A 27,504-nucleotide genomic window follows, 5' to 3' on the forward strand; every position below is an offset into this window, starting at 1 on the left:
CCCTGATGGGGGGGCATGTGGGTGGGCCAGGCCAGGCCAGCCCACACTCCCTAGTACCAAGTGGCCTCTGGGAGCCACCTGACCACCCAGCTGGGGTCTGGGAGTGACCACAGGCTGTGCCTTCAGTGCAGGCAGAGTGGTCCTGGCTCCTCCTGTCTAAATTAAATGCCTCTTCAGATTGGGTAAACTTATCCAGTAGTTAAATTAGAAGTACTATGACTTGATACATACCCAGCCCAGAAATGATTTATCATTTTCTCAATATCCCCTGAGAGTTCTGCCCAGCTCTCTTTCTTCTCTATAATAGTAAGTTGCTGGGCAGTGTGGTAATTATACTTATTTTCACATCCTTTTAAAAAAACAGTTTCAAAAAATGCCTGAACATAAACGGATGGAAAGTCAGACATTTACAAATAAAGAGGTTCAGAGAGAGCTTTGGTTTCATTCAGACCAGAAACACTATTAAAAAGCATTACAGAAAAAAAAAAGCATTACAGAGAGTAAGGATAGTGCAGAGAGGCACAACGTTGCTAGAATCTAGTAAGTGTATGTGAAATTCTACCATAGAGTTTGTTTTCAATCCACGTGGAGGGAAGGGTTCGAGGGAGGGGAGCATTATTACAGTCCACCAGAAGTGTCTCCTCCTCCGAGAGGCCATCGTCGTAAAGCAGGGAGTGAGATGGGGTGGACGCCGCCAGGTCCAAGTATTCCTAGAAGAGACAGATGGCTGTTCACCCTGGTGTAGGCCACAACTGGACTTGCCCCTTGCCCCTCCCCACCCAAAGGCAGAAGCCCTGGCTGAGTCCTACCCCATGCTGGCCTACTGGCCTCTCCCGGAGACTTGAAACCTTCACCAGACAGCCCCTCCCCCAGCCTCTGCTTCACTGGTGCTGTTCCACAGCCCTTGTCGCTTCCCCTAGAAATTCACCTTTTTGGGGGGAGAAATGTGCTCCTTCATTGTTCAAGTCCTGTCTCTGCAGCATGGTGGTATACCACACCCAGCACCAGGGACCTAGCCTGTTTACCAAACCCAAGGCTCTGGGACAGCTCACTCTAGCATTACTCATGTGGGAGTGTCAAAAAGCGTCTCCAACTTGCTGGACACTTTTCAGCTTTCCTCTGAGGACCCCTATCTTCTAGAACAGTACATCAGGGCTCAGAAATCTGAAGTCATTGATGCAGGTTTTGCATAGGATACTGCTATACACTTCAGCTTCAATGCAGGATTTCCCAGGGCCTGCCACTGCTGCTGCCCTGGTTAAATGTGTAAAGAATGGTTCTACCATTTTCCTGGCTGTTTTCTCAGCTCTGTTCTAGGAAGGCTGGCTCTCTTGGCATCACCTATTACTTTTATTTAAGGCAACCCTATATTCACAGGATTTGGAGGCTCGGCACAAACAGTGGTACACTGATGTTAGGTTTTATTACAAGCACCTTACACTATGCGTCTTTGTTATTGTGTATGAAGCAATGCCAACTTTTAGTAAATGTGTCAATGCAAAGATGAAACCCTGAAAGCAAGACTTGTGCCTGTCTTGTTTGCTTGTATCCCCAGCATCTGAGACAGAATATGTTACATAGCAGTTGCTCAGTAAGTATAAGTTGAAAGTTGTTGGCTTTCTTATTTACCTACAGAGTGGTAACCTGGAGCACACGGGCTAAATCTGGATTCCCAGATATGCTTTCCTTGGAGCAGACTGAGCTTTTGGAAATCTAAACTAGTTATTAACATTAGAGACTGGGAATCTTAACACAAATATCCTTTAAAATTTAGAGGACCTGACACTCTGGCTCTCATATTCCTACAGATTACATGTGGCTATGCTGAGGGGCCCTTCAGACGTGCCCCTCTGTTTTTGCCATGGTCCCAACTACTCCCTAGCCACTTCCAACCCCTACTTCAACTCCACTCTTTCATGTTCCGTTACTAAAAATTATTTTGACTTTGGATTATTTGCCTCCCACATCTGTCTGCGGAGAGTTCTAAGTATAAAGGGAAGAACCTTGGTTTCTTTATGATTTGAGAGGGGGCCTGGCTCAAGGAGTAAGGGTTTGGTTGCTGGCTGCCCTCAGGAGGCAGCATGACTGTCTCCCTTTGCATGGCCTTGCTCTGCCCCTGCACTGGGACCTCCATAGAACTGAGGTGAGGCTGCAGTCCCCCACTGCTGTGTTCAGCGTGCAGGTGGCCAACACAAGGAACTGGCTCCAGGTACTCACTCTGTTCTTAACCATCATCTTCTCTAAGTCTTTGCCGATGTCAGCAAACACTGGCCTCTTGTCTGGTTCCTGCTTCCAACACTGCAGCATTAGACCGTACCTGGAGGGAAGCACAGATAGGCAGTTATGACCCTGCAAGGATTGCCCGATCACAGCCACCACACTCAGCACAGTGCCTTCAGCCCAGAAGGCTCTGTTTTCAAACTCAAAGCCATTTCTGCATCATGACATCCTTCTCTGAGTTGCATCTACGGGGTCACTAGGCCCACTCAGGGTGCCTGGTGTTGTGGTCCGGCATCTTCTGAGTCTCCTTTCCCTTGAGAGAGATTTGTTTTCAATTCCTTTTCAGACATATTAGAAAACAGCTAATAGGATGCCAAGCCTACTATGGTGGCTGAGGGAGCAATGCCAGTCCTTCAAACACTTATGAAATATTAAGTGGTTGTAGAAATAAACAAGCAAAATATCTTCCAATCACCTGTCTTGTACCTGCCTCACTTCCTCATTTCTCTGGGTCTATGGCATGGCTGCAGGGGCCCCAGGGCTGCTATGTGGGTGTGCGCTGGGCCAGCTGCCTGCCAGACCAGGCCACCCAGAGAGATGGCACCTGCACTCCCTCATTTAGCCCTGAGCCAGGGTAGCCAGCACACAACAGATTTTGTGGAATGAATGGACCAGTGTGTTTCTGCCTATGATGGTCGCTTTCTCATGTGTTCTCAGCCTGTCCTCTGAGAATTGTCTGCTGGAACCACCATATGTGAAGACTCTGGGGCTCCTGGGCTGTGGTGCAGGGTCCTTATGTCTGCTACCTCCTGACCTCTGTGCTTCCATGTGGGGACTCCCCAACATGCACCTGTCGGCTCATTCTGAATTACCTGCTCCTCCTCAAGTATTCTGCAGGGACAGGCCTTGGGTTTCATCTGCTCCCTGGGTCTGAAGCACCCTTTCATCCTTCCCAATTGCCGCTCATCCAAATCTCCCCCACACCCTCAGGAAGCACACTCAGTCCCCAATGGAATCAGGGTCCCCAGCATCTGTTGTGGTGCCTAGTGGTGGTTCTCTGACCTCTGGCATGCTCTGCCCTGTTACTATCTACCACCTGCTTCACCCTGGGCTCGCGTCCAGGGCTGCTCAGGAGCAGGGAGGGAATGAGTATATTGTCTGTGTCTGAGGGAGGCTGGGCTAAAGCAAAGCCTGCTCACATCTCCTCGCTGCAGTTGTCAGGCCTCTCCATCCGGTAGCCTCTCTTCAGAAGGTTGAAGAGCCGCTCTGGAGGAATCCCAGGGTAGGGGTTGCCCCCCAGAGTCACAATCTCCCACAGCAGGACACCGAAGGACCACCTAAGGGGAGTGAGACAACCAGTGAGCGGCTGTCCTGGGCCAGCGGTGTCCTCCCCTCAGCAGACGATATGTCCATCCTCCCAGCAGCTGTTCACCCCACCAGCCCTCAGTGCAAAGAGCCATCTGGGGCCTGACTTCATGGATGGATGTAGAATGGAGGTGGGGTAAGCTGTCTGCCTGCCCAGCTCTCACCCCTGCAGTGCTGCAGCCCGACAGGGCCACTGCCCAAGCTCAGACGCCACACGCACGAGGGGTACTTGGCTGGCCCTGTGGAGATGCACCGAAGCATCGGAGACAGCACAAAGCAGCTGAGCAAGTGCAGCAAGGTGCAAGGCAGGGACCTAGGTCACGGGGATCTAGGCCATGGGACCCAGGGCTGCTTGCACCAATTCCTTCACCTTTCCTGTGGGCTTGGAAATTTTCATGAAATCTTAGAAGAAAAAAGGCCCTGACATAGAAAAATATTTAACTGTGAAGTGCGAACCACATTACAAAATAGCATTGTCACATGAGCCCACTTAGAGCAACAACAGCATACGCCTGCACATAAGGAGAACACTAGAAAGCCCATGTAGGCCAGGAGCTACTTAGAGGCAGTGGGATCCAAGTGACTTCCAGTGTCTTCATTACCCTGTTCTCTGCATTTTCCAACATTTCACATACTCTCAACATCGCTGGTTTGAACTGTTCAGGAGCTGCCTTTCCTCAGCTCACATTATTCAAGACATGCACGTCTGTTGATGGCAGCATACTGAGTAACAGGTCTGTTGTGCTTTTGAAAGCTATCTGGTCTTATGATTGGACCTGGAAGGCCAACTTTTAGTTCTCACTTTTTGAGCAGTTTGGGACTCACTCAAGGCCATGCTCCTTGTGGGTGGGGACCATTCTGCTCCCAGGGGAACTTGCCTGAGCCCAGCCCACACTCAGGTCCACAGCCGGGGAACTGCTTGGCTGGGCCTGGGTGGCATGAAGATGCCCAAAGAGGAGAGGGAGGGGCTGGGAAGGGGAGCAGTGAGCAGAATTTGCAGTTACCTGCTCATGGCTCTCATGCACTCCACTGCGACTCTCAGAACCACTGCACAGGTCCCTGCCATTTGCTGAATGAATATACGAAGCTCCCTCAGCTTGCAGGGAGGGGCAGCAGTCATTGCAGATGGTTGGTATGAGCCAACAGGCACTGGTGTCCCAGCCACGCTGCCCAGATAGTCATCGTGATAGTCATTGTGGCATATTATACATGTAACCTTGACCCCAGAAAAGCAACACCCACACTTACACATCACTTTGGGTGGTATAGATATGATCGAAAAGAGACTCAACTGCCATCCACTTGACTGGAATCCGACCCTATAAAGGGAATGAGGAAAGGCATTAACATCGCTCTGACAACACCCTGGGAACCAGGGGTTGGGGGTGTGGAGGAGGGTGAGGTCATGTCCCAGGCACTCCCGGCTCTGGAAGGATGCTGTGTAACGACATGCAGAGTGCTCCCAGGTACAGAATTGACAGCAAGTTCCAGAGGGTCTGGAACTCTAATCTGGCATGGCTGAGACACTGGAGGGAGTCAGCTGGCCTGCCCACAGGTACACAGGGCGTGCTTGTCATGCACTACATCCCTGCTGAGAAGAAACTGGCTGACTGGCTCACACCAGCCAGGTCCCTTCCCTACAGGCAGGTCCAGAGGGTTCTGGGTGCCCAGGGTGGTGAAGCCCAATGTGTGGGCAAACAACACCATGCAGCAATATCTCCCGATTTCTGAGGGTGAATGAGTTTGGGATACCAACTTCCAGCACTTCCATCTTGGGGACTTTTGATGCAAACCAATACGCTAAAGGCTTTTCTGAGACACCCCAAGGGAAGAAATCTGTTTCCATGCTTTGGGGCTGCTTCTTTCCCCATCATTTTATCCCAAAGCCCTGTGAGCATCCTCTGACACAGTGCCCCCACTGGAGAGGTGCTGGGGTCAGACCTAACAAGGCTTCCCATGCAACTTGACAAATAGCTTTTCAGTAGGTTAAGGATTAGGACACAAGTCAGCCAAAAATGCATGTGTTGGATTTTAATGCAACTTTTCCTATAATTTCTTTTTCCTTGAAGCATTTTTTAGGATTTACATCCTTAATGAAGGGTGATTTTCTGGGAGCATGTGTTCATAACAACACTACCTGCTGCCTGCACTCTCTAGGGGCCCTTGTGCTTGGATGCCGGTACTTCTCTGCTCCATGACACAGGCCATTCTTGGAGGACCAGTGCATCAATAGAAAGCCTCTGTCCACAGCTCTGCACGGGGCAGAAAGGAGGCTTCTCCACATCCCCTTTAGTAGTTCTGAGATGTGCTGTCATAACGGAAACCCCAGAAGAAACTAAACCTCATCCTCACAGCCTGTGGCAACACAGGGCTTCTCCTGACCCATTAGAGCAGATCTGAAATGTATGCAGCCACTTTTTAAATTTTTTCTCTTTTTTTATTTTTGTGCAGTTTCATTCTGAAGGCCAGGCAGCTGTGACTCTCGAACAGCCCTGTGAGTGGCCCTGTCTCATCTTTCACAAGAAGGCTGCAAGGGAAGGTCTGAGAGGGCAGTGGAATCACAAGCGTTAGGAGGAATGCCACAGGGAGCTGGACAAGACAGCGAAGCAGACTTCCTCAGAAGAGTCCCCAACCACCTATTTCAGAGGTTCGGAAAAAGCTGTCTGAGAACCTATCCTCTGTCTCTGGACTCCATCTCAGGGCCTCCCCGTGAACCTTCCAAACTCACCCAGCCAGAGGTTCCCAGGCCGCCATCCCAGGGGAACCACTACCTGTAAAGCAGTTCATTCCTCCCTGCCCAGAATGACTGCCACACTCAGGTATGTTGACTTCAGTCTCCTTTGAGTGAAGAGCTGAAGTTACAGAGAGGAAACAAGGGACCTTTCATCTTGTGGAAGCGAGAGGAACAACTATGGAGGAACTGTCATTTCTGCAGCACTAGGTGACTTTCCACAGTGTTGGTGGTTAAAAGCAAGAGAAGCCCAGGGGCCCCACTCCCTAGCAGGCCCTCTGAATGCGTCGGTATGGCCCTTAGGAAGAGAAGAAAGAGACCTGGGGGAGAGGGGAGGTCCTGAACTGGCTCTCTGGGAACCCAGGAATCAGGGAAGGGTTTGAAGATGAGGATAGAAGTTCATACTCTAAAACTCTGCTCTCTCCTCCTCGGTGTTCTAGGGGCTCTGCCCCTACCCACTGCAGGAACCCTGCCCCCTGCCCTCCACCCTGCTAGGGGAGCCCTGGGCCCTCCCTTGCCCCACAAGGACCTGGTACCTCGCTCCTCTTCACGTAGGAATCTTCCTCATAAACATCTCGGGAGAGGCCAAAATCTGAAATCTTCATCTTCCGCCCCTCAGCCACCAGGACGTTTCTGGCGGCCAAGTCCCGATGGACAAGCTGCAGGGAAGACAACAGGCAGGGACCCCTCAAGCCCGGGTCCCCATCGCTGGCAGTGGGGAGCCGGGGCTGGCATAGCACACACCTTCATCTCTGCCAGGTACCGCATCCCCCGAGAGATCTGCCAGGCGAAGGAGATGAGGTTGCCCGTGGTCAGCGCCCGCTCCTCGGGGTTGTCCAGGTAGCTGGAGCTTCGGCTGCCTCCACTGCCCACGGAGCCTGGACCCGCCTTGCGGCTTTCTCGGAGGAAGCCCCGCAGTGAGCCATACTTGGCATGCTCCACAATGAGGAAGAGTGGCCCTGGGGGCAGAGAAAGGGGGCTGTGAGAAGTCCGGCCAGCTCTAGGAGCATGGGAGGAGGCTGCAGGGTCCCCAGGCAGGCTCTGCATCCTACCAATAAGTGGGCAGAAGGACACAGCCATGCCAGTGGCCTGGGTGCCAAAGCAGCATGAGTCCATGTGTCAGTGTCTGCTCACTCGTGTGGCTTGCTCTCCTCACGCTGCCCATGCCACGGTGGGCTCCCTGGGCTGCTGAGCGCAACCTTCTGGGGTGCCACTGTGCTCAGCATTCCCCTGAAAGGCACACTCCTGCTGCTAGGATGTCATGTCTTTCTACACCCTTTGCCTCGCTGCAGCACAGGCTAGGGATGGCTGACAGAGGATCTGAAGCCTCACATGGCACGTGTTCCCTGTTCTCAACAGGGCTTTGGCTGCCGTCTTGTCCCAGGCCCAGCCTCAAGTCCTGCTGGTGCCAACCAGCATCTTTTCTGCCCTCTCCCTGGTGCACAATGCCCTCTCGTACCTGCAACACACACATCTGTGCACAGGAGCACACACACACGGAGAAGTTCTTAAGTGGCACAGACCAGGCCAATCTCCTGTGTCCTTAGGTGAGAAATGGTGATGATGCCTCCATCATGCAGGGCTGGGGCTGGGGTTACTTGGGGGTCATGGTATGCCTAGTCCCCAGTAGGTGCCCAGGATACACCATCTGTTTCTAGAGCTCCCTGCTCTGGGGCTCCACCTGGAACATGGTGTTGACAAAGCAGGATGTCACCAGAGACCTCTGAGCAGCTGCAGCAGCTTAGGGAGCACCTAGGCCTCGGAGTAGAGGCATCATGCGAGCAGTCCTGCAGCAGCCCCTCCTGGTCCTCTCACCAACATACAGGAGGATGCACACAACTTTGGTGGGGGCCGGAGCAACCGAGGACAAGGGAGGAGAAGGAGGAAGAATGAAGCAGCCCAGAACCCTTAGCCTCCCCTGGGCAGCTGCCTGTCCCTTGGCCGGCCTTACCATCCTGGCTGCAGGCTCCGTACAGCTTGATGACATGCGGGTGGTTGACCTGCTTCAGGAGATTTAATTCTGATAGCAGATCCCGCAGCTCGCTTGGGGAAGCATTCTCTGAAATGCACATAAACATAGCGAGTTGCCAACAAATCCCTTCTGGAAGCCCCTTCTTGTGACCACCCCTGGGTCACCCGATCCACGTCATAGGTCTGCACAGACCCTGGTTATCTCCTTGCCTACTTGGTTTTAGCCTACTTGGTTTTAGACCAGGTCCTCAAGGACCCTGCTGCCTGGGGCTCTTGGCCTTAGGATGGTCAACAGTAGCCTCAAATGCCTCCAGCTGCCTCCAGCGAATAATAACCCTGAGGAGCAAACTTCCACATCAGCCAGGTCTTTCTATGGAAACCTTCCCAGGACCGGCTGTGTGTGTAAGTGGTAATATTTCCTTGCAATTGTCATCTTTCAAGGACAGTGGTACACAGACATTGTCCTCATAAATCCTTCTGGGAAGGTAAGAGGACTGTTTCATGTCCTATAACAGCTGCTGACCAAGCACTCAACAGGAGGTGAGGCCCTGGATACAGTTGGAGATTATGGGACTTCACAGAGGTGGCCTCTGCCATGTGCACACGTGCATCCTGAGGGTGAGCAGAGCTGTGCTTGGGCTCCCATGAGGAGCTGAAGCCTAAGGGGAGGGATGTGGGGTCAGAAGCCTTGGCTAAGCAGGCCTCCTGGGGCAGCTGCCCCACAGCTCACTGCCGAGCTGTACCACATCGCCACCTCTGGCCACACACTTGTCTGGAAATGAGAGGACAGCTGGGAGAGAGGGTCCTGGGCCCCATACATGGTGGCCTGGGGCTGGTCTCAGTGTGCCCCTTAGTGTGTGGGGTTTCAGGGGGGAGCACAGAAAGACACAGTCTGAGGCCTAGGTAAGGATTCAAGCACCTTGCACAGTGTAGCCCTGAGTGCTGCACTAGAATTCTCATGTGCACCTGCCGACTTGTACCCGCTGCAAGGCCACTGGGCCCTTGGTCCATGTGAGCCAGACTCCTGGCCTGGAAGAGGGCCATCCACCCAGTCTCTGCTCAGAAACACCAGTGAGTGTGTGTGTATATGGGTGAGTGTGTACCCATTTAGAGTCAGACTTGTGGCACGACCGGTCTCAGAGGCAGGGCACATCCACTGGGGGCCACTGGGAATTGGGCCAGGTAGGGCCCCAAGAGACAGGGGCCAAGCCTTACAGGTGGCTTCTTCACCAGGACCACAGGGGCACCTGGTTGAAAGGGATGAATGGGGCAGACCGGGATGGAAGAGCTGTCAGTTCAAAACCAAAAGGCCTTTTAATTTTTAAAAAACTCAGATCTTTACCCAACATTGGTGCAGAAACAGCACCATTCTAGAACCTTCCCAGTGATGAAAAGTTCTCTTGCCCTGTTTCTCCAGGGACTACCCTGGCCCTTGTTATCTGTGATGGTGCATGGGGGCATCTCCAGAATGCAGCCACTCAAGAATAGCAATGGGGGGGGTGCTCTTTAGAGGGCCCTAGGCTGGCTGCCACACCCTGGTTGTCAGGGTGGCTCCAGAGCCACCTGTGCATACTGCCTGGACAGGTACCTTTCAGCATCTTCACGGCAACGGTCGTGTATCCTGCTTTGCCTTTTAGCTGGAAAGCTGTTGCCTTAACCACTTTTCCAAATTCACCTTCTCCCAGAGTTTTTCCAAGAACTAAGTTCTTCCGAGGGAATTCCCACTTAGGATCCTCCTATGTGGGGTTGGAGGAAAGGGAAGAAGAGGAGAAGGGAGAAAGTTGGTGAGGGTAAGAGGAAAAGAAGAAGACAAACTCATAAATTAGTCTCCAATGGACAAGCTCTCGTGTGCAAACTGCCACCTGGACTAGTGGGCAATGGTCATCTACCTGCACTGAGAGTGGGACCTCACAGTTGGGCAGGACCTGTACCTTATGGAAAGATAAACGTTGCCACAGAATGGCCTGGACTCTGGATGCCTGGATCCTTGCTTGTCCCCAGTCTACCGAACATGCCCTTGGCCATCTCTGGCCCATGTCCTCGTTTCTCAAACAAGGAGTTTAGGGCTTACTAAGGATGTAGGGGGTGTTCACATAGGAGTGTGGCGTCTTTCCTGGGAGTTGAGCCCAAGCTTCCTGGTACTGTCCACAAGCCACTGATGTCCTACAGACTAGGCCCCAATCTGTCCTCTCCAGAGATTCCTAGGACCCTGTTGGCATTAGCAGCTTATGCTGCCTCCCAGAACAGGACCCCTAACTATGGATGGAAGCGTCCTTTTCTGTGTGGTGCCCCAGAAAAGATATCACTAGGGGGGTTGGAAGCCTCCATCCTGACATGTGGAAGAGGCTATTCCTCTCATGGGACTGGCCATTTCCTTGAACCTGCATCCACCTGCCACCATGCTCCCCTCTACCCATCCTGCCTTCCTACTAAAATCCCACTCAAGACTACTGTGGGGGGGGTGCCTGGGTGGCTCAGTCAGTTGGGCATCAGTCAGTTGAGCCTTTGGCTCAGGTTATGATCCCAGAGTCCTGGGATCCAGCCCTGCATCAGAGACTGCTCAGCAGGGACCCTGCCTCTCCCTCTCCCTGCCACTCTGCTTACTTGTTTGTGTGCGCGCACAATCTGTCAAATAAATAAATAAAATCTTACAAAAAAAAAAGAAAAGAAAAGATTACTCTGGGACATCTTCCCAGACCCCAGCCTGGCCCCAAATCTTTGAACTCTGACCAGGGAGGCTGAAACCTCCCTTCATGTGCCGGCACTGGGCATCTATTGCCCCAACTCTCCCTGCAGCTGGAGGTGGGTGTGGCCTGGGGGTGCTGCTATGATGCACCCTGCCAGACTCGCCTGACCCCCACAGATGACACCATTGGGTCCTCCGGCCCTGCCAAGCAGAGCCATGTTTTCCAATACCCAAGTATAGCTGTGTTTGCCCTGTGGGCAGAGGTGACCTCCTTTCAGCACTGTATCTAGGGCTCCTGCTGGCCAGCTCCTGGGCATCCTGGTGTTGTCTCGGGTTCTGCAAGAACCCACAGTCAGGGGTGGAGTCGACAACATCATCATTGTTACCCTCGTGTCCTTCCTCCCCATTGCACTGGATAGGCATTCGCTGCATGTGGAAACTGCACTAAGCATGTGTGGATAGCACTGATTTGATTTTCTTTAGGGACATTAAAAATTCTCTCTGCTTTATATAAGAGACAACTAAGATCAAGCAGTTGAGTAATGTGTCCTCAGAGCTGGTCAGTAGGCCCTGGGCTGCAGACTAGGCTCTGGCTTCTCCATGCTGAGGGCCCAAGCTGGCGTAGGCGGAGGGTGGTGTATGTTCACTTGTACAAGCACCTGCCAGCACTGCCCTTCCTGTGTACCTCACTGTACACTGCCTGGGTTTATAAAGGAATCAAGTGGCTCATCCCAGAGGCTGGCTGTGGTGGCAGAGATGCTTTACAGGACAGGGATCACATCCCATCTGTGTAGCGACGGGAACTAGGAAAGCTAGGAGAGAGGCTGCAGTGTCTGCCACCAGTGGGAATGGCTCCCATGGCCCAGGCCCACACTAAGGGGTGAGCACCCTTGGGTAGCACCTCCAACAAACCTTAGCCACCTCCTAGCCCTGGTTGGATACTGCCAAAGGCCAGTGGTTCCTGAATTTTCTGCTTGGAGGCTCTAGTCAAGATGCAATGTTCCCTGCCAGGCCTTGGGGGTGGAGCTTCTATTCACATGCACATCTTCTCAGCCCCTCTTAAGAACCTGGTTTCCTGGAGCACTTGGGTGGCTCAACTGTTGAGCTCTGCCTTTGGCTCAGGGTGTGATCCTGGGGTCCTGGGATCGAGTCCTGCATCAGGCTCCCTGCAGGGAACCTGCTTCTCCATCTGCCTAGGTCTCTGCCTCTCTCCGTGTCTCTCATGAAAAAATAACATCTTTATTTTATTTTTTTAATTATTTTTTAATTTTTATTTATTTATGATAGGCACAGAGAGAGGGAGAGAGGCAGAGACCTAGGCAGAGGGAGAAGCAGGCTCCATGCACCGGGAGCCCGATGTGGGATTCGATCCCGGGTTTCCAGGATCGCACCCTGGGCCAAAGGCAGGCGCGAAACCGCTGCGCCACCCAGGGATCCCAAAAAATAACATCTTTAAAGATTTTAAAAAAGAACCTGGCTTCCAGCTCCTCAGCAGTTGCCAGCAGGGATACAGAAGAAGCAGGGCAGGTTGATGGCAGGCCTAGCAAGGAGGAGGTTCTATGGAGTACCCAGTAACTATGGGCCCAGGCCCTCCCATGGAGAAGGGGATGGGAGCCTGCTGGCTCTGGCTGGCACTCTCTATCAGGCAGCTGGTTACAGAATCCTGGGGCCTGCCTCCTCCACAGCTGGACCAGAGGCCCCATAGCACCTCTTTTTTCACTCCACAGATGAACTCCCCTCCCCACTGCTGCCACCCTGGTCCAGCCCCTGCCCGCCACCATCTTTTGCCTGGATGAGGAGAGCGCCTCATCATAGGGCTCCCACTTTTGCACCCACCCCATAGATGTTTCCACAGAGCAGCCTGCAGAAATGAAGGCAGAATATAGGCTTCCTCTGCTGAACCCCTAAGCCCCAGGGTCCTATCCTCTGAGAATAAAGCCCACAGGCTTCCTCAGGATCTCCGCCCAGTTCTTGGGGCATCCGCAGGACCATGCCCTATCAGGTATGGCAGGCCCACCATCCCAAATCTCAGTCCAACTAAATTAGCACTTATTCTCCACTCTGCTAAACTGCCCCTGTGCCTTTGCAGCCCTCCGCCTGCTGCCCTCCCTAGAAGGCAGCTCCGCGAAGACTGGGGGGGTTGCTCACAGCATCCTCCTGGTGGGTGGATGCATTAGCTGCCTGTGGGCTACAGGACACTCAGCATCAGGGTGCCCTGTGCACCCCTCCCCACACCTCCCAGCTTCCCCAGGCCGGAAGGCAGCCACCTGCAGGGCCTCCAGGAGGGTGGACTCTAATGGCGAGGACCTGCTCAGAGCCTCACCGGGATCTTGAAGGCATTCACAGAGACCTGGTTCTCCCTGGAGTCCAGTGAGGGCGGGCGGGTGCCTGATGAGGAGCAGCTGACTGGGAAGGCCTGGGCGGGCCGGTGGAAGGTCATTTTGGTGGAGGCGATGGGCGGCTTGTGGGCATTCTTGTGGTAGCGGTGGATGCAGAAGGTGGAGAGCAGCATGGAGACGATGAAGGAGAAGAGCACAGCCACTGCAATCGCCATGCGGCAGAACCTATCACACGGTGGGTCTGTGGGCAGGGGTGGCTGTGAGGGGCAGCGCTCCGGAAGGGTGCCCCAGGATCCACAGCTGGAAGGCTGCTGTGGCAAACTGAGCAGCTGGCAAGTGCTGCTGGCGTCAGGATGTGAGAGACATGCAGACACTCACACGGCACTGACTATTTGGCGGGGACTGTGCGTTATGTTTGCCCTACAGAGACTGCTGTCACCCTCCTACAGAAGGGCCAAGAGGTCCAGGGAGTTTAAGCAGCCTGCCTGAGGTCACACAGCAGAGGCAGCATATGCAACGACTGCACCGGCCGTGGAACACTGCACCAAAGCCAGCTGGCCCTGGAGCACTGGTGGGAGGCAGTATTTTCTTTATGAAACTGGGAGAGGGAAGGAAAGTGGCTCTGGACCTAGCACCATGCAGCAACAACTCAACTAGGAGAAAAAATCCTTGGGCTCAGTCATGAAAGCTCCCCGGGTGCCCAGGCCCATGCTGCCCACTGTACCTGCTAGCATGGAAGGAACATCTGCAGGCTGGGGCTGGCAGGGGCGGGGGTTCTGATCTATGGTGCTGGGGCCCAGACAAGGCCCTGGGCAAGGACAATCTGAGTAGATGCCGAATTATTTGGTGGAAGAACTTTCTTTCTTTCTTTCTTTCTTTCTTTCTTTCTTTCTTTCTTTCTTTCTTTCTTTCTTTCTTATCTTTCTTTCTTTCTTTCTTTCTTTCTTTCTTTCTTTCTTTCTTTCTTTCTTTCTTTCTTTTTTTTTTTTTTTGTGGAAGAACTTTCCAGCCCAACTTTAGTCACAGAACTTTGGGCCAGAAGTCACTCTGTAGAGGCCCTGACCTAGATCTGTCTACACAGATTGGGGAATCGAGGCCCAGAGGAAAGGAAGAGGGTCTCTTGGGTTTCACCTGCTTTCCTGCAATTTCCTCCCTGGCTCACTGGGGCTCAGGGAGGTGTGGGGAGCCCTGCCCGGCAGCAGTGCCCCCACTACCCACTCACCCTGGCTGTCTTCAGGCTCGCAGAAGCACTTCTTCTCTTCAGGAAAACAGTTGCAGATTCCGAAGCCAGCTTTTATCCCCCAGCGGTCCCCTGGCTCATGCCCACCGATGATGCTGCCACCCCCTGGTGACAGATGCAGCCCACTAAGCCTCCTGGTGTGACTGGACAAACCAGGACCACCCAGGCGGAAACATGAGAGGTCCCTCCCCACATGATGTCAACATGCTCAGACTTGGGGAGGGCAGTGAACTCTGAAATCTGGGAAACCTGGGCAGGAATCAGCACAGTCTGCCCCCAGTCCAGGTCCCTGGCACCAGCAGATGGGAGCAGGAACCCACAGGCTGCCCAGGGTCCTTGCTGAGGTTACTTTACAAAAGCACAGAAGGGGCAGCAGGGAGACAGGAGAATCAGGGGTTAGGAGCTGTACCCAAGTCAGCTGGCCAGAGAGACACTGGAGAGTGTGGGTCAGGGCACCAGTCTCCAGAGTTTTGATGGAGCAGAGCCCTTTATTCCAAGGAAATGTCAGAAAGTCTTGGTATATGAGACTCAGGGATGAGGCTGGTCTGGCTGAAGGAGGGGTGGGAGTCCAAGCCTCTCCCACTGGCTGGCTACCCCTACCCATGCCAGGCCCTTGAACTTGGTGGGCCCAGTGGTTGCTTACGGAGGCAGTCCTGGGGGCAGATGTTGACATTCCTGCGCTCTACAGCATCGCAGCGGCCATCAGGGCAGGTCTTGACATTGGGGGAGCAGGTGGAGAAGTTTCTGGTGATCCCTATAATACACACGGCAGGCCAGTCACTACCATTTGGGAGTACCCGCCTTGGTCAGACTGCCAGAGCCAGAAGGCGGCATCCCAGGGCCTCCCTGGCCAACTCTGACCCCTCCAGAGGAGCAAACTGAGGCCGGAGCAGAGATTCCATAAGTGGGATCCTTGTGGAGGGCACAGTGTGGACCTGGCTGCTGTCTATGTACCAGTCTTACTGCCTGGGGCCACATGGCCTGGCCTGGGGCCTTCCAGCTAGAGCCTCTCTGTCTCCTGCACATCCCAACTTTGGCTCAGACCTTCCCAAACCCAAAGGGCCCTGCGGTCCCACAATGATGAAGAGCCTGAATGTCCTTGTGCTGCTCATACTCTGCACTCATGCCCACCCTCTCCTTGCATCAGGAACTACAAGTGGGACAGGGCTCTGGACAACAGAGGTGCAGAAGGGAGGGCCATCATAGCGGCCAGCAGGCCCACATGGACCCCATTTCCACTCAGCCACCATTACCCCTCTCAACTGCCTGGCCATAGGCCTGGCTCTGTGTGGGGCCTACCTTTGCCATCTCCCTGTCTCCACTCGCACCTGCCCGTCAGAGAGCCCAGGCCGCCGCACTCTTCACACTCAGGCCGTCTCTTGCTGACTGCACAGGACAGGGGGCAGCCTGGCTCCTCAGCCACATCTGCAGGTGGCAGAAACTGGTCAGAGGGGGCTGGCCTGGACCCAGTGTCCAGCCAGCATCCAGGGGCAGAGAGAAGCCTCGGTAGAGCCTTTCTCATGGGTGAGCCCAGAAGGGCAGGAGTGCCTTAGCACTAGGACACAGGGCAGTGATGGGGCCCCTTGAAGAAGAGGGCTGGGACCGCAGTCATGGCAAGGTGGGGTAAGTATGGAGGGAGGATGTGCAGTGGCTAGTGGCTAGACTCAGCCAAAAACACACACGCCAGTTAAACCTGAATTTCAGATAAACACCGAATACTCACTTTGTGTAACTGTGTCTCTAACACCGCATGGACACCCTTAGAAGTCTGCCTTCTAAGAGACTCTGCAAAGGTTACGTAGGACGTACAACAAAAAATTGCTTGTTCCTTACCTGAAGGTTAAATTTAACCAGGGTCTTGTGCTTTATAAGGCAGCCCTGAAGCAAGTGCATGGACAGAATGCATGGGCAGTGGTGATGGGGAGTAGTGACCATCTACTATGCAGTCACTCTGGGCTACACTGTTTTATCCTCCCAGCCTGGCTATGCAGGGTGCACTGTTATTCTCACTTTATAGGGAAGGATACTCAGGCAGTCTCAGGGACGTTACCAATAGGCGAAGGGGGGCAGGCCTGGCCCCTTCTGTGTGTGAAAAGTCCGTAGTTCTACCACACCCTGCCTGTCCTGACCCTCCATGGGGCCCTGGTACTCACATGTCCCCTCCACAGTGACGACCAGCAGGGCCTGGGTCTGCCTGCCGGTTGGCCGGTCGGCAGCCACCACTGTGTACTGGAGTTGAGAACAATCGAGCCGCTGCAGGGCTTCCGTGTCATTCACATACAGGATCCCTGTGGTGTCCTTGGCTGACGTGACCACCCCCAGGATGCTGCAGTTGGCGCTGGAGAGCTGCAGCTTGTACTGCACGTGGATGCCACTGAACTCCTGGCAGTTTTCCACACAGACCTTCCCAATCTAGGCATGGGGCACAGGGAATGCCTCAGTTGGGTGGTGCACTGGCCTGTGCTGGTGGCCGGAGGGGCTTCTTGGCAGCCTGAAACCTGAACAGTCCCCTACCAGGTCCAGAAATGACAAGTCCCTGTATTCCATGCCCCTGGAACTGGCAGACCCATCTACTTGCCTGGCCCTGGTTCCGTCCATCACACCACCGCCCACCCCTGCTCCTGGGAGCCAGAGGTGAAAGGACACAGGGACTGAGGTTCGGTTTAGAGACTGCCTCAAGAGATGCCCCTTCTCCAGCTCATTCTTTTTTTTTAATATATTCTTTTAAATTTTTTAATTTTTATTTATTTATGATAGTCACACACACAGAGAGAGAGAGAGAGGCAGAGACATAGGCAGAGGGAGAAGCAGGCTCCATGCACCGGGAGCCTGATGTGGGATTCGATCCCGGGTCTCCAGGATCGCGCCCTGGGCCAAAGGCAGACGCCAACCCGCTGCGCCACCCAGGGATCCCTCCAGCTCATTCTTTATTCACTCACTTGTTTTGACATGAAGGCCGAGTGGGTCCCTCCCCTCACCTCTTCTGGCCAGGCCACATTTGTTCTGGGGACCACCAACTGCCACCCTTACTCCAAGTGGCTAGGGTGCTCCACCCCCTGCCCAGGCTACCTGCCGGGGCAGTGAGAGCACTGCACTGGGGGCCACATGATTCATGTACCATAGTTGCCTGTCCTACACTCCAGGGGGCCTTCCTGGGACTGTGGCTGGAAGCCCTGGGAAAGACAAGATGCTTCTCTTGGGGATGCTAGGCTGGTAGTACCATTGCTGGGTCCTGGAGCTGGGCAGCTGAAACTCTCCTTTCTATCCTTTGGCCACTTGAGTTAGAATGAGAGTTTCAGAGGCTTAAACCCAGACTCTGACTAGTTAAGGCTGGGGGGCAGAGGGCAGGGGTGGGGCAGGGTGAGGCTCTGCTTGCGGCCACTTAGCAGGTCCCTGCTCAGCCTTGCTCAGGCCCAGGGCAGAGCCATGCTCCTCTATACCCAGGCCTGACTCCACAGCAAAACCACCTCGTGGATGGTGGCTGTCCCAGCACATCCCCATATAAAGTGTGCTGGCTTCCACTCCCCCATGTGGTCCTCCAAATTGCCCAGGCCACTATCCTCAATTTACAATCATAAAGCCTGGAGAGGGGGTGAAAGATCACAGTGAGGGTGAGGCTAGATTGGGACTCAGGTCCCTATGATTTTTGAGGGTGTTGGAGTACACGTCTTCTGCAGTGCTTGTTCCCATTCAGTAGCTCCTCGGAGACCCTTCGGGCCCCTCTGCCTTGCCACCTCTCACCATTCTTGACCTCTGCCTCCATAAAAGACCTTGGATGGCAGGTCAGGGAGCTGGGACATGTCCAAGGGTGGGGTCCTTTGTGTTTTGGACCTGGGTGTCTGTCAGGGCTGGAGGGGGCACGGGAACCAACCACAGAGACAGGAACAACTGGAAATAGCCCTAAGCAGGACCTTCTGAAGGGGATGTGTCTGAAGCCACTCCATCAGGAAGGAGCAGAAAGTCCTATGCATGCTGCAATTCCAAGTATAATGACAAAAGTCCTTAAGAGAAATATTCTAGAAAGAACTGTATCAAAATGATAAGCACTAGCTGACAGGGTGAGAAGGGATCAGTCCTCTCCGTCCCTTGTCTTCTTTAATGGATACTTATTACTTTATGTTTTTTCCACTTCTCATTGTTTTCCAACGACAAACACAAGACAGGCTCTAGTAAAGGCACTTGCAGCAGGTAAAGTGGAAGTGTTCCCAGCCTTTCCCCGCAGAGGGCGCCACTGCTTACTGCCTGCATTTACAGATGGGCAAATTCCATTAATGAAAATTTGGTTTTGAACGTAAGGAGCCACATGAGGCCCGTATTTTTACAAACCACTTTCTGGTTAATAATTTACCAGGAAGGGATCCCTGGGTGGCGCAGCGGTTGGGCGCCTGCCTTTGGCCCAGGGCGCGATCCTGGAGACCCGGGATCGAATCCCACGTCGGGCTCCCGGTGCATGGGGCCTGCTTCTCCCTCTGCCTGTGTCTCTGCCTCTCTCTCTCTCTCTGTGACTATCATAAATAAATAATAAAAAAAAATTTAAAAATAATTTACCAGGAAGATTTAAGTCTACCATATGTAGATCTAGCTGGCATTGCTCTTATGTTAGGACAAAACGCGTTTTAAAGATAAGAATGGAAGAGGGCAAAAAGGAGACCCCTGGTGCCCACCACCCCTGCCCAGGACTCTACCAACTCCGCCATGGTCCAGCTTCCCCAGACCTGTGCCCATGGCTCCCCCTGGGCCACTCTGTGTACTCACTCCAGGGAAGGAGGGTCTCTCAACCCCAGCCCTGCTTGCAATCTGTTAAACAGAGTGCCCTCCCATCGGGGGTCCTCTGCCCCTGCAGGCCTCTTCCCAGGCCAGGCATCGGGCTGCAGGCTCACCTGGGCAAAGCGGCGGGCCCGTCTGCTCACAGTGAAGGTGTAGGCGCTGGGTAAGTGCAGGCTGACAGGCAGCACCGTCACGTTGAAGTGGAGCAAGAGGATGTCCTCCCCGGGACCCTGGAAGTCCAAGTCATTGACCAGAACGGTCAGCTGCAGGGAGCGGCTCTCCGAGATGGGGAGTCTCCGGTTGAGAACCAGCCCTGTGGGTGGGAGCACACTGATGACTCCCTAATTGCTGCAGGCCTAGGACCACTGCTCCATGCCACTGCGGGCCTCCTCCCAGCCACATGCCTAGCATGCACACCCATGTGTGCAAACACAGACTTTCACACTTATGCTGTGTGGATAACAGACTTGGCAGGTGGTGTTAAGTTAGAACCACTGTTTAAATGTTGGCCCTGTGCTGAGCTGGAAGCCAAGAGAACCCTTCATAGCTGGGAGGTAACCTGTACCTATGTGTGGTATGTAGGTACATGTGTGGTGGGGTGTCTGTGTGCGTTGTGTATAGGGTCTACATGTGTACATGGAGTATGTATGTGTGGGGTATAGGCATACACAAGATAAAGATCTACCACCACTGAGGCCCTGGGAAGACTATACTGGCCTCCATTCCTCCAGAGCCTGGAGCCTGCACGTTTCTGTACCTGCTATATGCCACGGCTATGGTCCTAGTTTTGCAGAGACAGAACGATAGGGGAGGTTTTCGTACACATGCTGTATACAATGAGTGAGCCTGGGCAGGGATAACATCTTCCCTTGTACAGGCAAGGAGACTTTCAAAGGCTCAATGGGGGTGGAGAGGATGAGAAACAAACAGGATAGGTCCAGGCACAAAGGGGTAATGGTACCAGCGGTTCTGGGATCCCTCAGAAGCAGATCTCAAAACAAGGATTCAAGTGCAAGTTGGGTATTTGGAAGGTGATTCTAGAAAAATATGGGCAACAGGGTGGAGGAGGCAAGGCAGCTGATGAAGGTGCCCCAACCTGCAGGTGAGCACCATGCATCCCTGGAGCTTAGTTCTGTGGTACATTCCAGAAGCCAGATAGGACAATCTTTGTGGAATCCTCTGACTCAAGCACACAGAGCTGCCATTATATACTAACCTACTAATAGAGAACTATGGGGACAAGGGAGAAATAATCCCCAAGCACTTAGGCACCTTGGGGGCCCACAAAGCAGAGGCCAGAGGAAGGCCCCAGGCAATGATGTCTGTTTGTAGTGGGCAGTGAGCCCTGGCACAGTCAGCACTTCCCTGGACCTGGGAAGTCCATCTGCCAGGAGGCAGCTCAAGGAGAGAAGAAAGCCTGTAAAAACCCACCAGTGTGGCCAAGGTGAGCCCAGTAAAGACAATGAAGGGCTGGGTAGGGTGGAAGGATCTGTAGCCTGGGGCTCAGAGGCCAGGACAGGTGTCTGTGTGTGTAGGGTGCTGTTGGAAGAGTGGACTGCCAGTTCCCTAGGGGGCCCAGCCAGGCCATGCCTGGCCCCTCTTACTGTAGTCATGCACAGTTGCCCGCACAAAGCTGCCATTGGCCTGGACCAAGGTCTCGCTGGGTGAGTGTTCCACACGAAATGTCCGGAGGGCCCAGGCATCCCCAGAGAGTAGTGTACTTGTGTATCGCCTCAGGAGCTCCCCAGATGCTGGTACCACGTCCGCGTCAAAGACATGTATTGTGGCCACCACAGTGCCCTGCAGACAACAGGATGCCAGTCAGAGCTGGTGAGAGGGACCCCTCTGAGACCCTGGAGCCTGAGACTTCAGAAGGGCACATGCCCTACCGGTGGGCCAAGCTATGTAGTCAGAGCCAACTCTAACAACAGACTGACCTGTGTTAGAGTTCCCATGGGGTCCCTTGCAAGTCTGGCCCAGTCACCATCCCTAGGCCACTGTGTCTCACCTGTGCAACAGGTGTGATAGGCATCTACAGACTTCCGGTAGGAAGAGACTTTTAAAGCAGATGTCCAGGTGCTCTGCTGACAGGCTTTACCAGGTCCCTTAGGAGAACAGTAGGCCAGGCCACCCAGGGTGGGGTTAGCTCTCTGTCACACTGAGATAGTTGGCAGAAGCAGAGTCAAGCCCCGGTGTACACCAGAATGTTCTCTTCCAAGTACCTTCCATATACCAGGCTGGGAGGGGATCACAAGAAAAGTTCAGAGCAGTCACAGGGCATATTTGCTTTCGCTGCTAACTAGACTCTGTTGTTACCCCAAGGCAAGCCCTTTCAAGCTTATGGGGTCTTTACCAATGAGCTGTGCTTTCCTCCCGCCAGCCCATCCGCCAAACCAGCACCCGGGGTGCGGGGTGCGTGGAGAGGCAGGTAACACCCAGCTCCCATTGTGCCCCTCGCCGGCCGGCTGCAGGACGCCCAAGGCCCAGCAGGTGGCAGTCACGCTCCACCAGTGTGGACCAGCGCCCGGGCAGGCCGCGGTGGGCGGAGCCGTGCAGGGAGATCCCAGCCAGAACCGCTCAGGAGTCTCTCTGAGACCTCCAGTGAGGGCTGACAGCGGGGGAAGGGAGCGCCCTCCTGGGCAACTGTCCTCTCCCCGCCGCGGGGTAGCACCGCTGTGCCTACCGGCAGCGGCACAGGTGCGCCCCGGTACCTGATGCAAGCGCTTGGCCTTGACAGCCTGGTCAGGCACATGCTAGGCATCCAGGGTCCCCAGACACTGTCATAGGCCAGCGGGGCTGGCCTCCCCTCTCCTCTGCTACCCCCGAGACAGGCAGAAAGCCCCAAGAAAGCCCTGGGCCGGCAAATGAAAGACACATATCTGGAAGGATGGTCAGCCACGTGGCTGGATGGCTAGACGGACGGACCTGAACAGACCCAGAATAGATGGTGGGCGGAGTGGCAGAGGCCCAACAGATGGACGACAGACAAGACACAAGCACAGGCGAGGCAGACAGGCACCTCCTTCCTCTTGAACTCCACCACGGCGCTGGCAGTGTCGAAGCCCCCGAGGGAGGTGGGCGCCGAGTCGTCCTCGTCATACACGGTCACGGGGAAGGGCACCATCACCACCTCCTCTTTACGCGCAGCGACGCGCACGGTGCACGCGGCCACCAGCTCATACTTCTCCCGCAGCTCACGGTCCAGGGCCCAGCGCGTGCTCACCTCCAGGCTGTCCGGGGCGCAACGGAAGGGCAGATTCTCACCTACACACCAAGCAGACCAGGAACCCCAACATGACTTCCCTCCAGGAATCAGGGTGAGCTAGCTGTCTTTTTCTGGGCCCGCCAGGAGTGGCTGCAGGGGAGGGGGGCTCTGCGGGTCCAAGCTGGGGACCATGCCAGCCCTGCCCTGAGCTCCTCCTCCCCGGCTCCAGATTGGGGGAGGGGCACAGAGCTCCAAGCACCTGTATGCAGTGATGACTGTGCTCTAATGAGCTTTTCCTGTGCCTGCCAGTTTCCCCACCTCCATACTGATGGGGGAGGGGAACACCAGCTCAACCAGGCTGTAGGCCCAGAGATACAGCTCCTAGCACTGGCTGGCTTTTGAAAAAAAAACAGGCGATTTTTAAATTACGGAACTAGTACGTGCTCATTTTAGAGAACATGAGAAATAAAGCCACTATTCCACCATCTGAAAACAAACACGGTGGACTTTTAGTGTGTGACTGGAAGTTAACACACAAATGCTTCCAATTGCCTTCTTTGTACCCCTGCTTTACACCTCCTGGCCGTGTGATCCCAGACTGGTTGTTCCGCCTCTCTGTGCCCCAGTTTCCTCACCAGAAGACACGATAGATGAAGGCTAACATGCCTGCTCCTCACTAGGCACTGCCATATGGTCAGTGATTCGTGTATCTTCCCACAACCTGGTGAGGGGAGGACCAGTCGTGATAGCACACTCTTCAATCCAAGCCTGTCCTGAAATTCATCCTTCAGGAATAACTCATCCTTCAGGAAAAAGGGGGAAATGCTGAAGGCTTGAAGGTCCACACTGACCACCCTCACAGCCAAGCATGCAGGGTTATGTCAGCTCCACTGCATGGGAGAGCAAGCATCCCTCGGTCCCTCACATCAGAGCCACATATTATATGTGAATTACACCTGGGAAATGCTTATCATATGTTTCTCTCTGTTGTTTATGGTTACAAAACACATGCTCAACAAAATTTAATTATGTAATCTTCATGAGGAAGGGCAGCCTGCTAAACCTGATGTGTGGCTGACAACCTTGCACAAAGACATTTAGCCCAGCTGCAGGGCAAATGGAAGGAGGCTGGGGGAGTGGATGGCTCCTTTCCTTACCTTACTGAGATCTGCTTTAACATCATTGCCATGTGTATGCAATTAAACCTGCTGTGAATCCACGTCCCCCGGGCTAGCAGTGTGACTTCTGTGTCCCACCTCCTTGCTTTGGATATTTCGATGGTGCCTCCTGTCATGGATCTGTTCATGTGGCTTCTCTCAACTCCCTCGGGATCTACTGCCTGCTCTCACCTTGGCCAGCCTCCCCAGGGCCATCTTGTGGCCAAGTTGGCTGCCCTTGCAGCTGCTCAGGTGGAATCCTGGAACCACACTGACTCCCCTCTTTCCCTTAACACCCACATCCAACTCATCAAGGAATCATGCTGGATCTTCCTTCAAAACATGCCCAGAAGCCACCTGCTTCTCGCTGCTCTGTGGCTTCCACCCTTCTTCCAGTCTTCATTCTGTTGCTTAGGGATTTCTCAGGTAGTGACCCTGCTTCCACCCTCCCCTGCCCATACGGAATCATTCCTAGCATAGCAGCTGGAATAATCCTTTAGGGGTAAGGCAGGTCTTGTCAGTGCCACCCCCTATAAGCCTTCCATGACTCCCCAGTCCCTCAAGGGGAAATCCTCAGGAACTTCTGTATCTTCATGTGCCTCTACTCTCCCCAGTCCAGCCACACAGTGGCCCCGCCACAGCGATCAAAGGGGCTAGCGCAACTTGCCTGGTGCCCTCCCACCTTGGCTCCAGTGCTCCCTTCCCCAGCCAGGGCACAGAAGACCACAGTCTCCACCACTCCACATTCCTGGAACTTTACTTCCCAACTAGCATGTTCCAGAGATCGCCTCCATTGCCTTGGCATGAGCATGGCCTCCACTTCCCAGGGGTAATGGAGGCTCTAGGCAGGCAAGATTGTGACTTATTTTGTTCACTGTCACATCTTTAGCCCTTAGAACGGTACTTGGTTCATGACAGGCACACAAGAAATATTTCTGGGATATTAAATGAAAGGATGGTGTGGTGGTGAAGAGTATACCAGATGGCTGTCAAGAGCTGGCGGTGCCATACCTGGCACACAGCAGCACCAAGGGTCACTCTGCGAGGTCAGCACTCACCTTCTAGGAGCTTGTAGGACACGCTGATGTTGGGGCAGAGGAACTGCACGGGCAGCAGACGGAATTGGTGGAAGGTGCCGGGAGGCCTGTTCTCTCGAATGCGGAAGGAGACACCAGTCTCAGGGAAGCAGAGCTCCCGGGGTTTGAGGGAACCACAAGCTGGGAAGGAGGTGTTAATGAAGGAGAAGTACACACGGGCACAGCCTGGCCACTGGCACTCGCCCTCACGCAGGGATGCAGATGACAGGAAGACCTGGACGTAGATGGTGAGCACAGGGAAGCCGCCATCTGTAGACAGAGAAGTCAGGCCTGGTGGGGCATCACCATACCAGCAGGGGAGGGGGCAGGAGCTCCAGGGCTGGTGGAAAGTCCAGTCCTCACCCTTGTCCACAGGGCTCCACTGGGCTCTCTACGCTGCCTGGCCACCTCCTGCCTGCCCTGAGCTGCCCTAGACCTGGTGCCTGTCTCTGCTCATGGTCCCATGGTTCTGCTCCCTCTGCCTTGGGTGCCTCACAGGCCTGCCTCTCTTGTCATTCAGGTCTCAGCTCAAATACCACTCCCTCAGGTGCTCTGAGCACTGGGGTCTACTATTCCTCCTATTTCTCCCCACCAGCCTCTACTGCATCATTGCCCCCTCAGAGGGGTGCCCTGAGTCCTGGGTCTAATAGCAGGTGGAGAGCTTTGCCAGGCTGGTTTCTACTTTGCATGCCGCACAGTACTGCATGGGGGGGGGGGTCTTCACCCTCCCCAACCCTCCCCAAGGGCTTTCCTCATCGGCACCACTGCAGAGACACACCCATAGACAGAGGACAGACTTTCCCAGCACCTGGAGGGGGGAATTTCCAGCAAACTCCATCATGGAGGCTCTTTCTCCAACAAGGTCTGGATCTCTGCCAGAGTGATAAGGACTCTTTCCTGGGTCCTCTCTCTCAGCCCCAGGATAGTGGCCACTCCCCTATGTTTGCACCTCACCCTTCATTCTTACACAGCAGGGATCATACAGGAGCCACCTTCCCGAGCCTCAGTGTGGGTGTGATGTGGGCTGTGAGAGAAGAAGACAGGGTGGGGTCAGGCAGCTTCCTTACTGCGGATGCTGAGCTTCTCCCAGGTGCTGTGATCCAGGCTCTGGTTAAGGTAGAGAAGGCCTGTGTCCTCCTCGATGCGGATCCAGTCGTTCTCATGCAGCCTTGCACGGTAGGCGATGCCGTAAAGGTGCTGGCCTAGGCGGAAGCTAGGCACCTCCTCGGGGATGTCCCGCAGGGCATGGACATAGAGCAGGGGCATGCCAGATGGCTGGCCCACATACAGCTTCTCCCAATAAGCATCCCTGGAGAAGTAGAGTCCCAGTGGAGCTGCAGAAAGCAGGGAAGCATGTGAGGGAGGGAGTGGTGATGACAATATCCAGAGCAGACCTCCCAGGCAGACCAGCACTCTCTAGCAGCTTTAGTTCACACTTTGATAAAAGGTTCTCTATGGACCAAAAATTTTACTAACTAAAATTCCAATCTAGCATAAGTAATAGTTTATAAGCAAAACTGTGTGTAAGTTAGGAGTCTCCTCATTCTGAAATTATAGGAAAGAGATCTCAGCCTCCAGAATTTATAGAATTAAAGGCTTTCATACAGAAATACAGAAATAAATAAAATTCTGATCTTCGTAGGACTTTCTCACCTATAATCCTAACATCAACACACAAACAACTATCTGTGTAGCTAAACACAAGCTGAAAGTGGATTGCTGTAAAACAGATAAAGGGAGAAGGAGGCAGTATAAAACCACTATAAAATCATTCTCAATTATCCAAGTTTGATAAAAGCTGGGAGTTTACCCTGGTTTCTCACCAAATCACCTGAACCCAAGGTTTTCAAGTGTACACGAGGATGCCAGACAAGCAGGGCAGGCAACAATCACCTAAAATGAACCAGGACACCTTATTCATTCATTCATTTATAAGATTTATTAATTTTAGAGAGACAGCGTGCACATGCAAGTGTATGCATATTGGGGGAGGGGCAGAGAGAGAGAATCTTCAAGCAGTTTTCCCCACTGTGCTTGGAGCCTGTAGTCGGGCTTGATCTCATCACCTATGAGATCATAACCTGAGCCAAAACCAAGAGCCAGACACTTGATCAACTGGGCCACCTAGGTGTCCCTGGACCCGGGCGCTTTATAAGAGAAACAAATCTTTATCTAAAGTTAAACACTCCTACCGTTTGACCCAGAAATCCCACTGAATTTATCCAAGAGAAATGAAAACATATGTCCATTAAATGACCTATTCACAAACGGCAGGGTTATTCACACAGTCAAGAACTGGCAACAGCCCAGATGCCCTTCAGCAGGTCAGTGGATATGCAAAGTGTAGTTTTCACACCACGGAATCCTATGCAGCAATAAAAAAGGTGAACTACTGATACACACAACAACCTGGAAAGATATGTAAGACATCATGCCAAAGAGAAGAAGCCAGGCACAAAAGAACACACATGGCATGATTCTAACTAATTTTAGGTAACAGAAAGTAGACTGGCTACCTTTTAGGGGTGGGAGGAGGCAAAGGGCTGGAAAGGGCAGAAAGGAACATTCTGGGGAATGTAGGTCCCACGTCCTGATAGCAGTGTGGGTCTTAGCTGACAATGTACAGCTAAGGGTTGTGCATTTCAACTTAGGTACATTTTCCCTAAAAACCCGATCACCAAGGGACTGTGGGTAGAGAGAGCCATGGTTGCCTCAAGGGAGAGGATGTTGAACATGGCCTTGCTGGG

The 27,504-nt window shown here is 53.6% G+C and overlaps 1 protein-coding gene across 2 annotated transcripts; it reads right to left on the reverse strand.

Annotated features, from left to right (window-relative positions):
• Window positions 1-530: 530 nt before the first annotated feature.
• LOC129517742 (proto-oncogene tyrosine-protein kinase receptor Ret-like) lies at window positions 531-26,087 on the reverse strand. Of its 2 annotated transcripts, XM_055337826.1 has the most exons (18): window positions 25,825-26,087; window positions 24,740-24,898; window positions 22,339-22,583; window positions 20,924-21,119; window positions 19,433-19,632; window positions 16,706-16,964; window positions 15,852-15,977; window positions 15,196-15,306; window positions 14,535-14,657; window positions 13,297-13,553; window positions 9,876-10,023; window positions 8,268-8,375; window positions 7,061-7,275; window positions 6,853-6,975; window positions 4,834-4,904; window positions 3,420-3,557; window positions 2,218-2,317; window positions 531-710 (listed from the first exon to the last, which is right to left on the reverse strand). In XM_055337826.1, exons 1-18 carry the CDS (start codon window positions 26,021-26,023, stop codon window positions 531-533), a joined length of 2,958 nt encoding a protein of 985 aa, XP_055193801.1. In that variant the 5' UTR covers window positions 26,024-26,087. The 2 variants fall into 2 exon arrangements, with proteins under 2 accessions (XP_055193801.1, XP_055193880.1); XM_055337905.1 differs by lacking the exon at window positions 24,740-24,898.
• Between the last annotated feature and the right edge of the window lie 1,417 nt (window positions 26,088-27,504).

This window comes from Nyctereutes procyonoides, unplaced genomic scaffold (assembly GCF_905146905.1).
Source record: "Nyctereutes procyonoides isolate TBG_1078 unplaced genomic scaffold, NYPRO_anot_genome, whole genome shotgun sequence".
In the NCBI taxonomy this organism is placed as follows: Eukaryota; Metazoa; Chordata; class Mammalia; order Carnivora; family Canidae; genus Nyctereutes; species Nyctereutes procyonoides.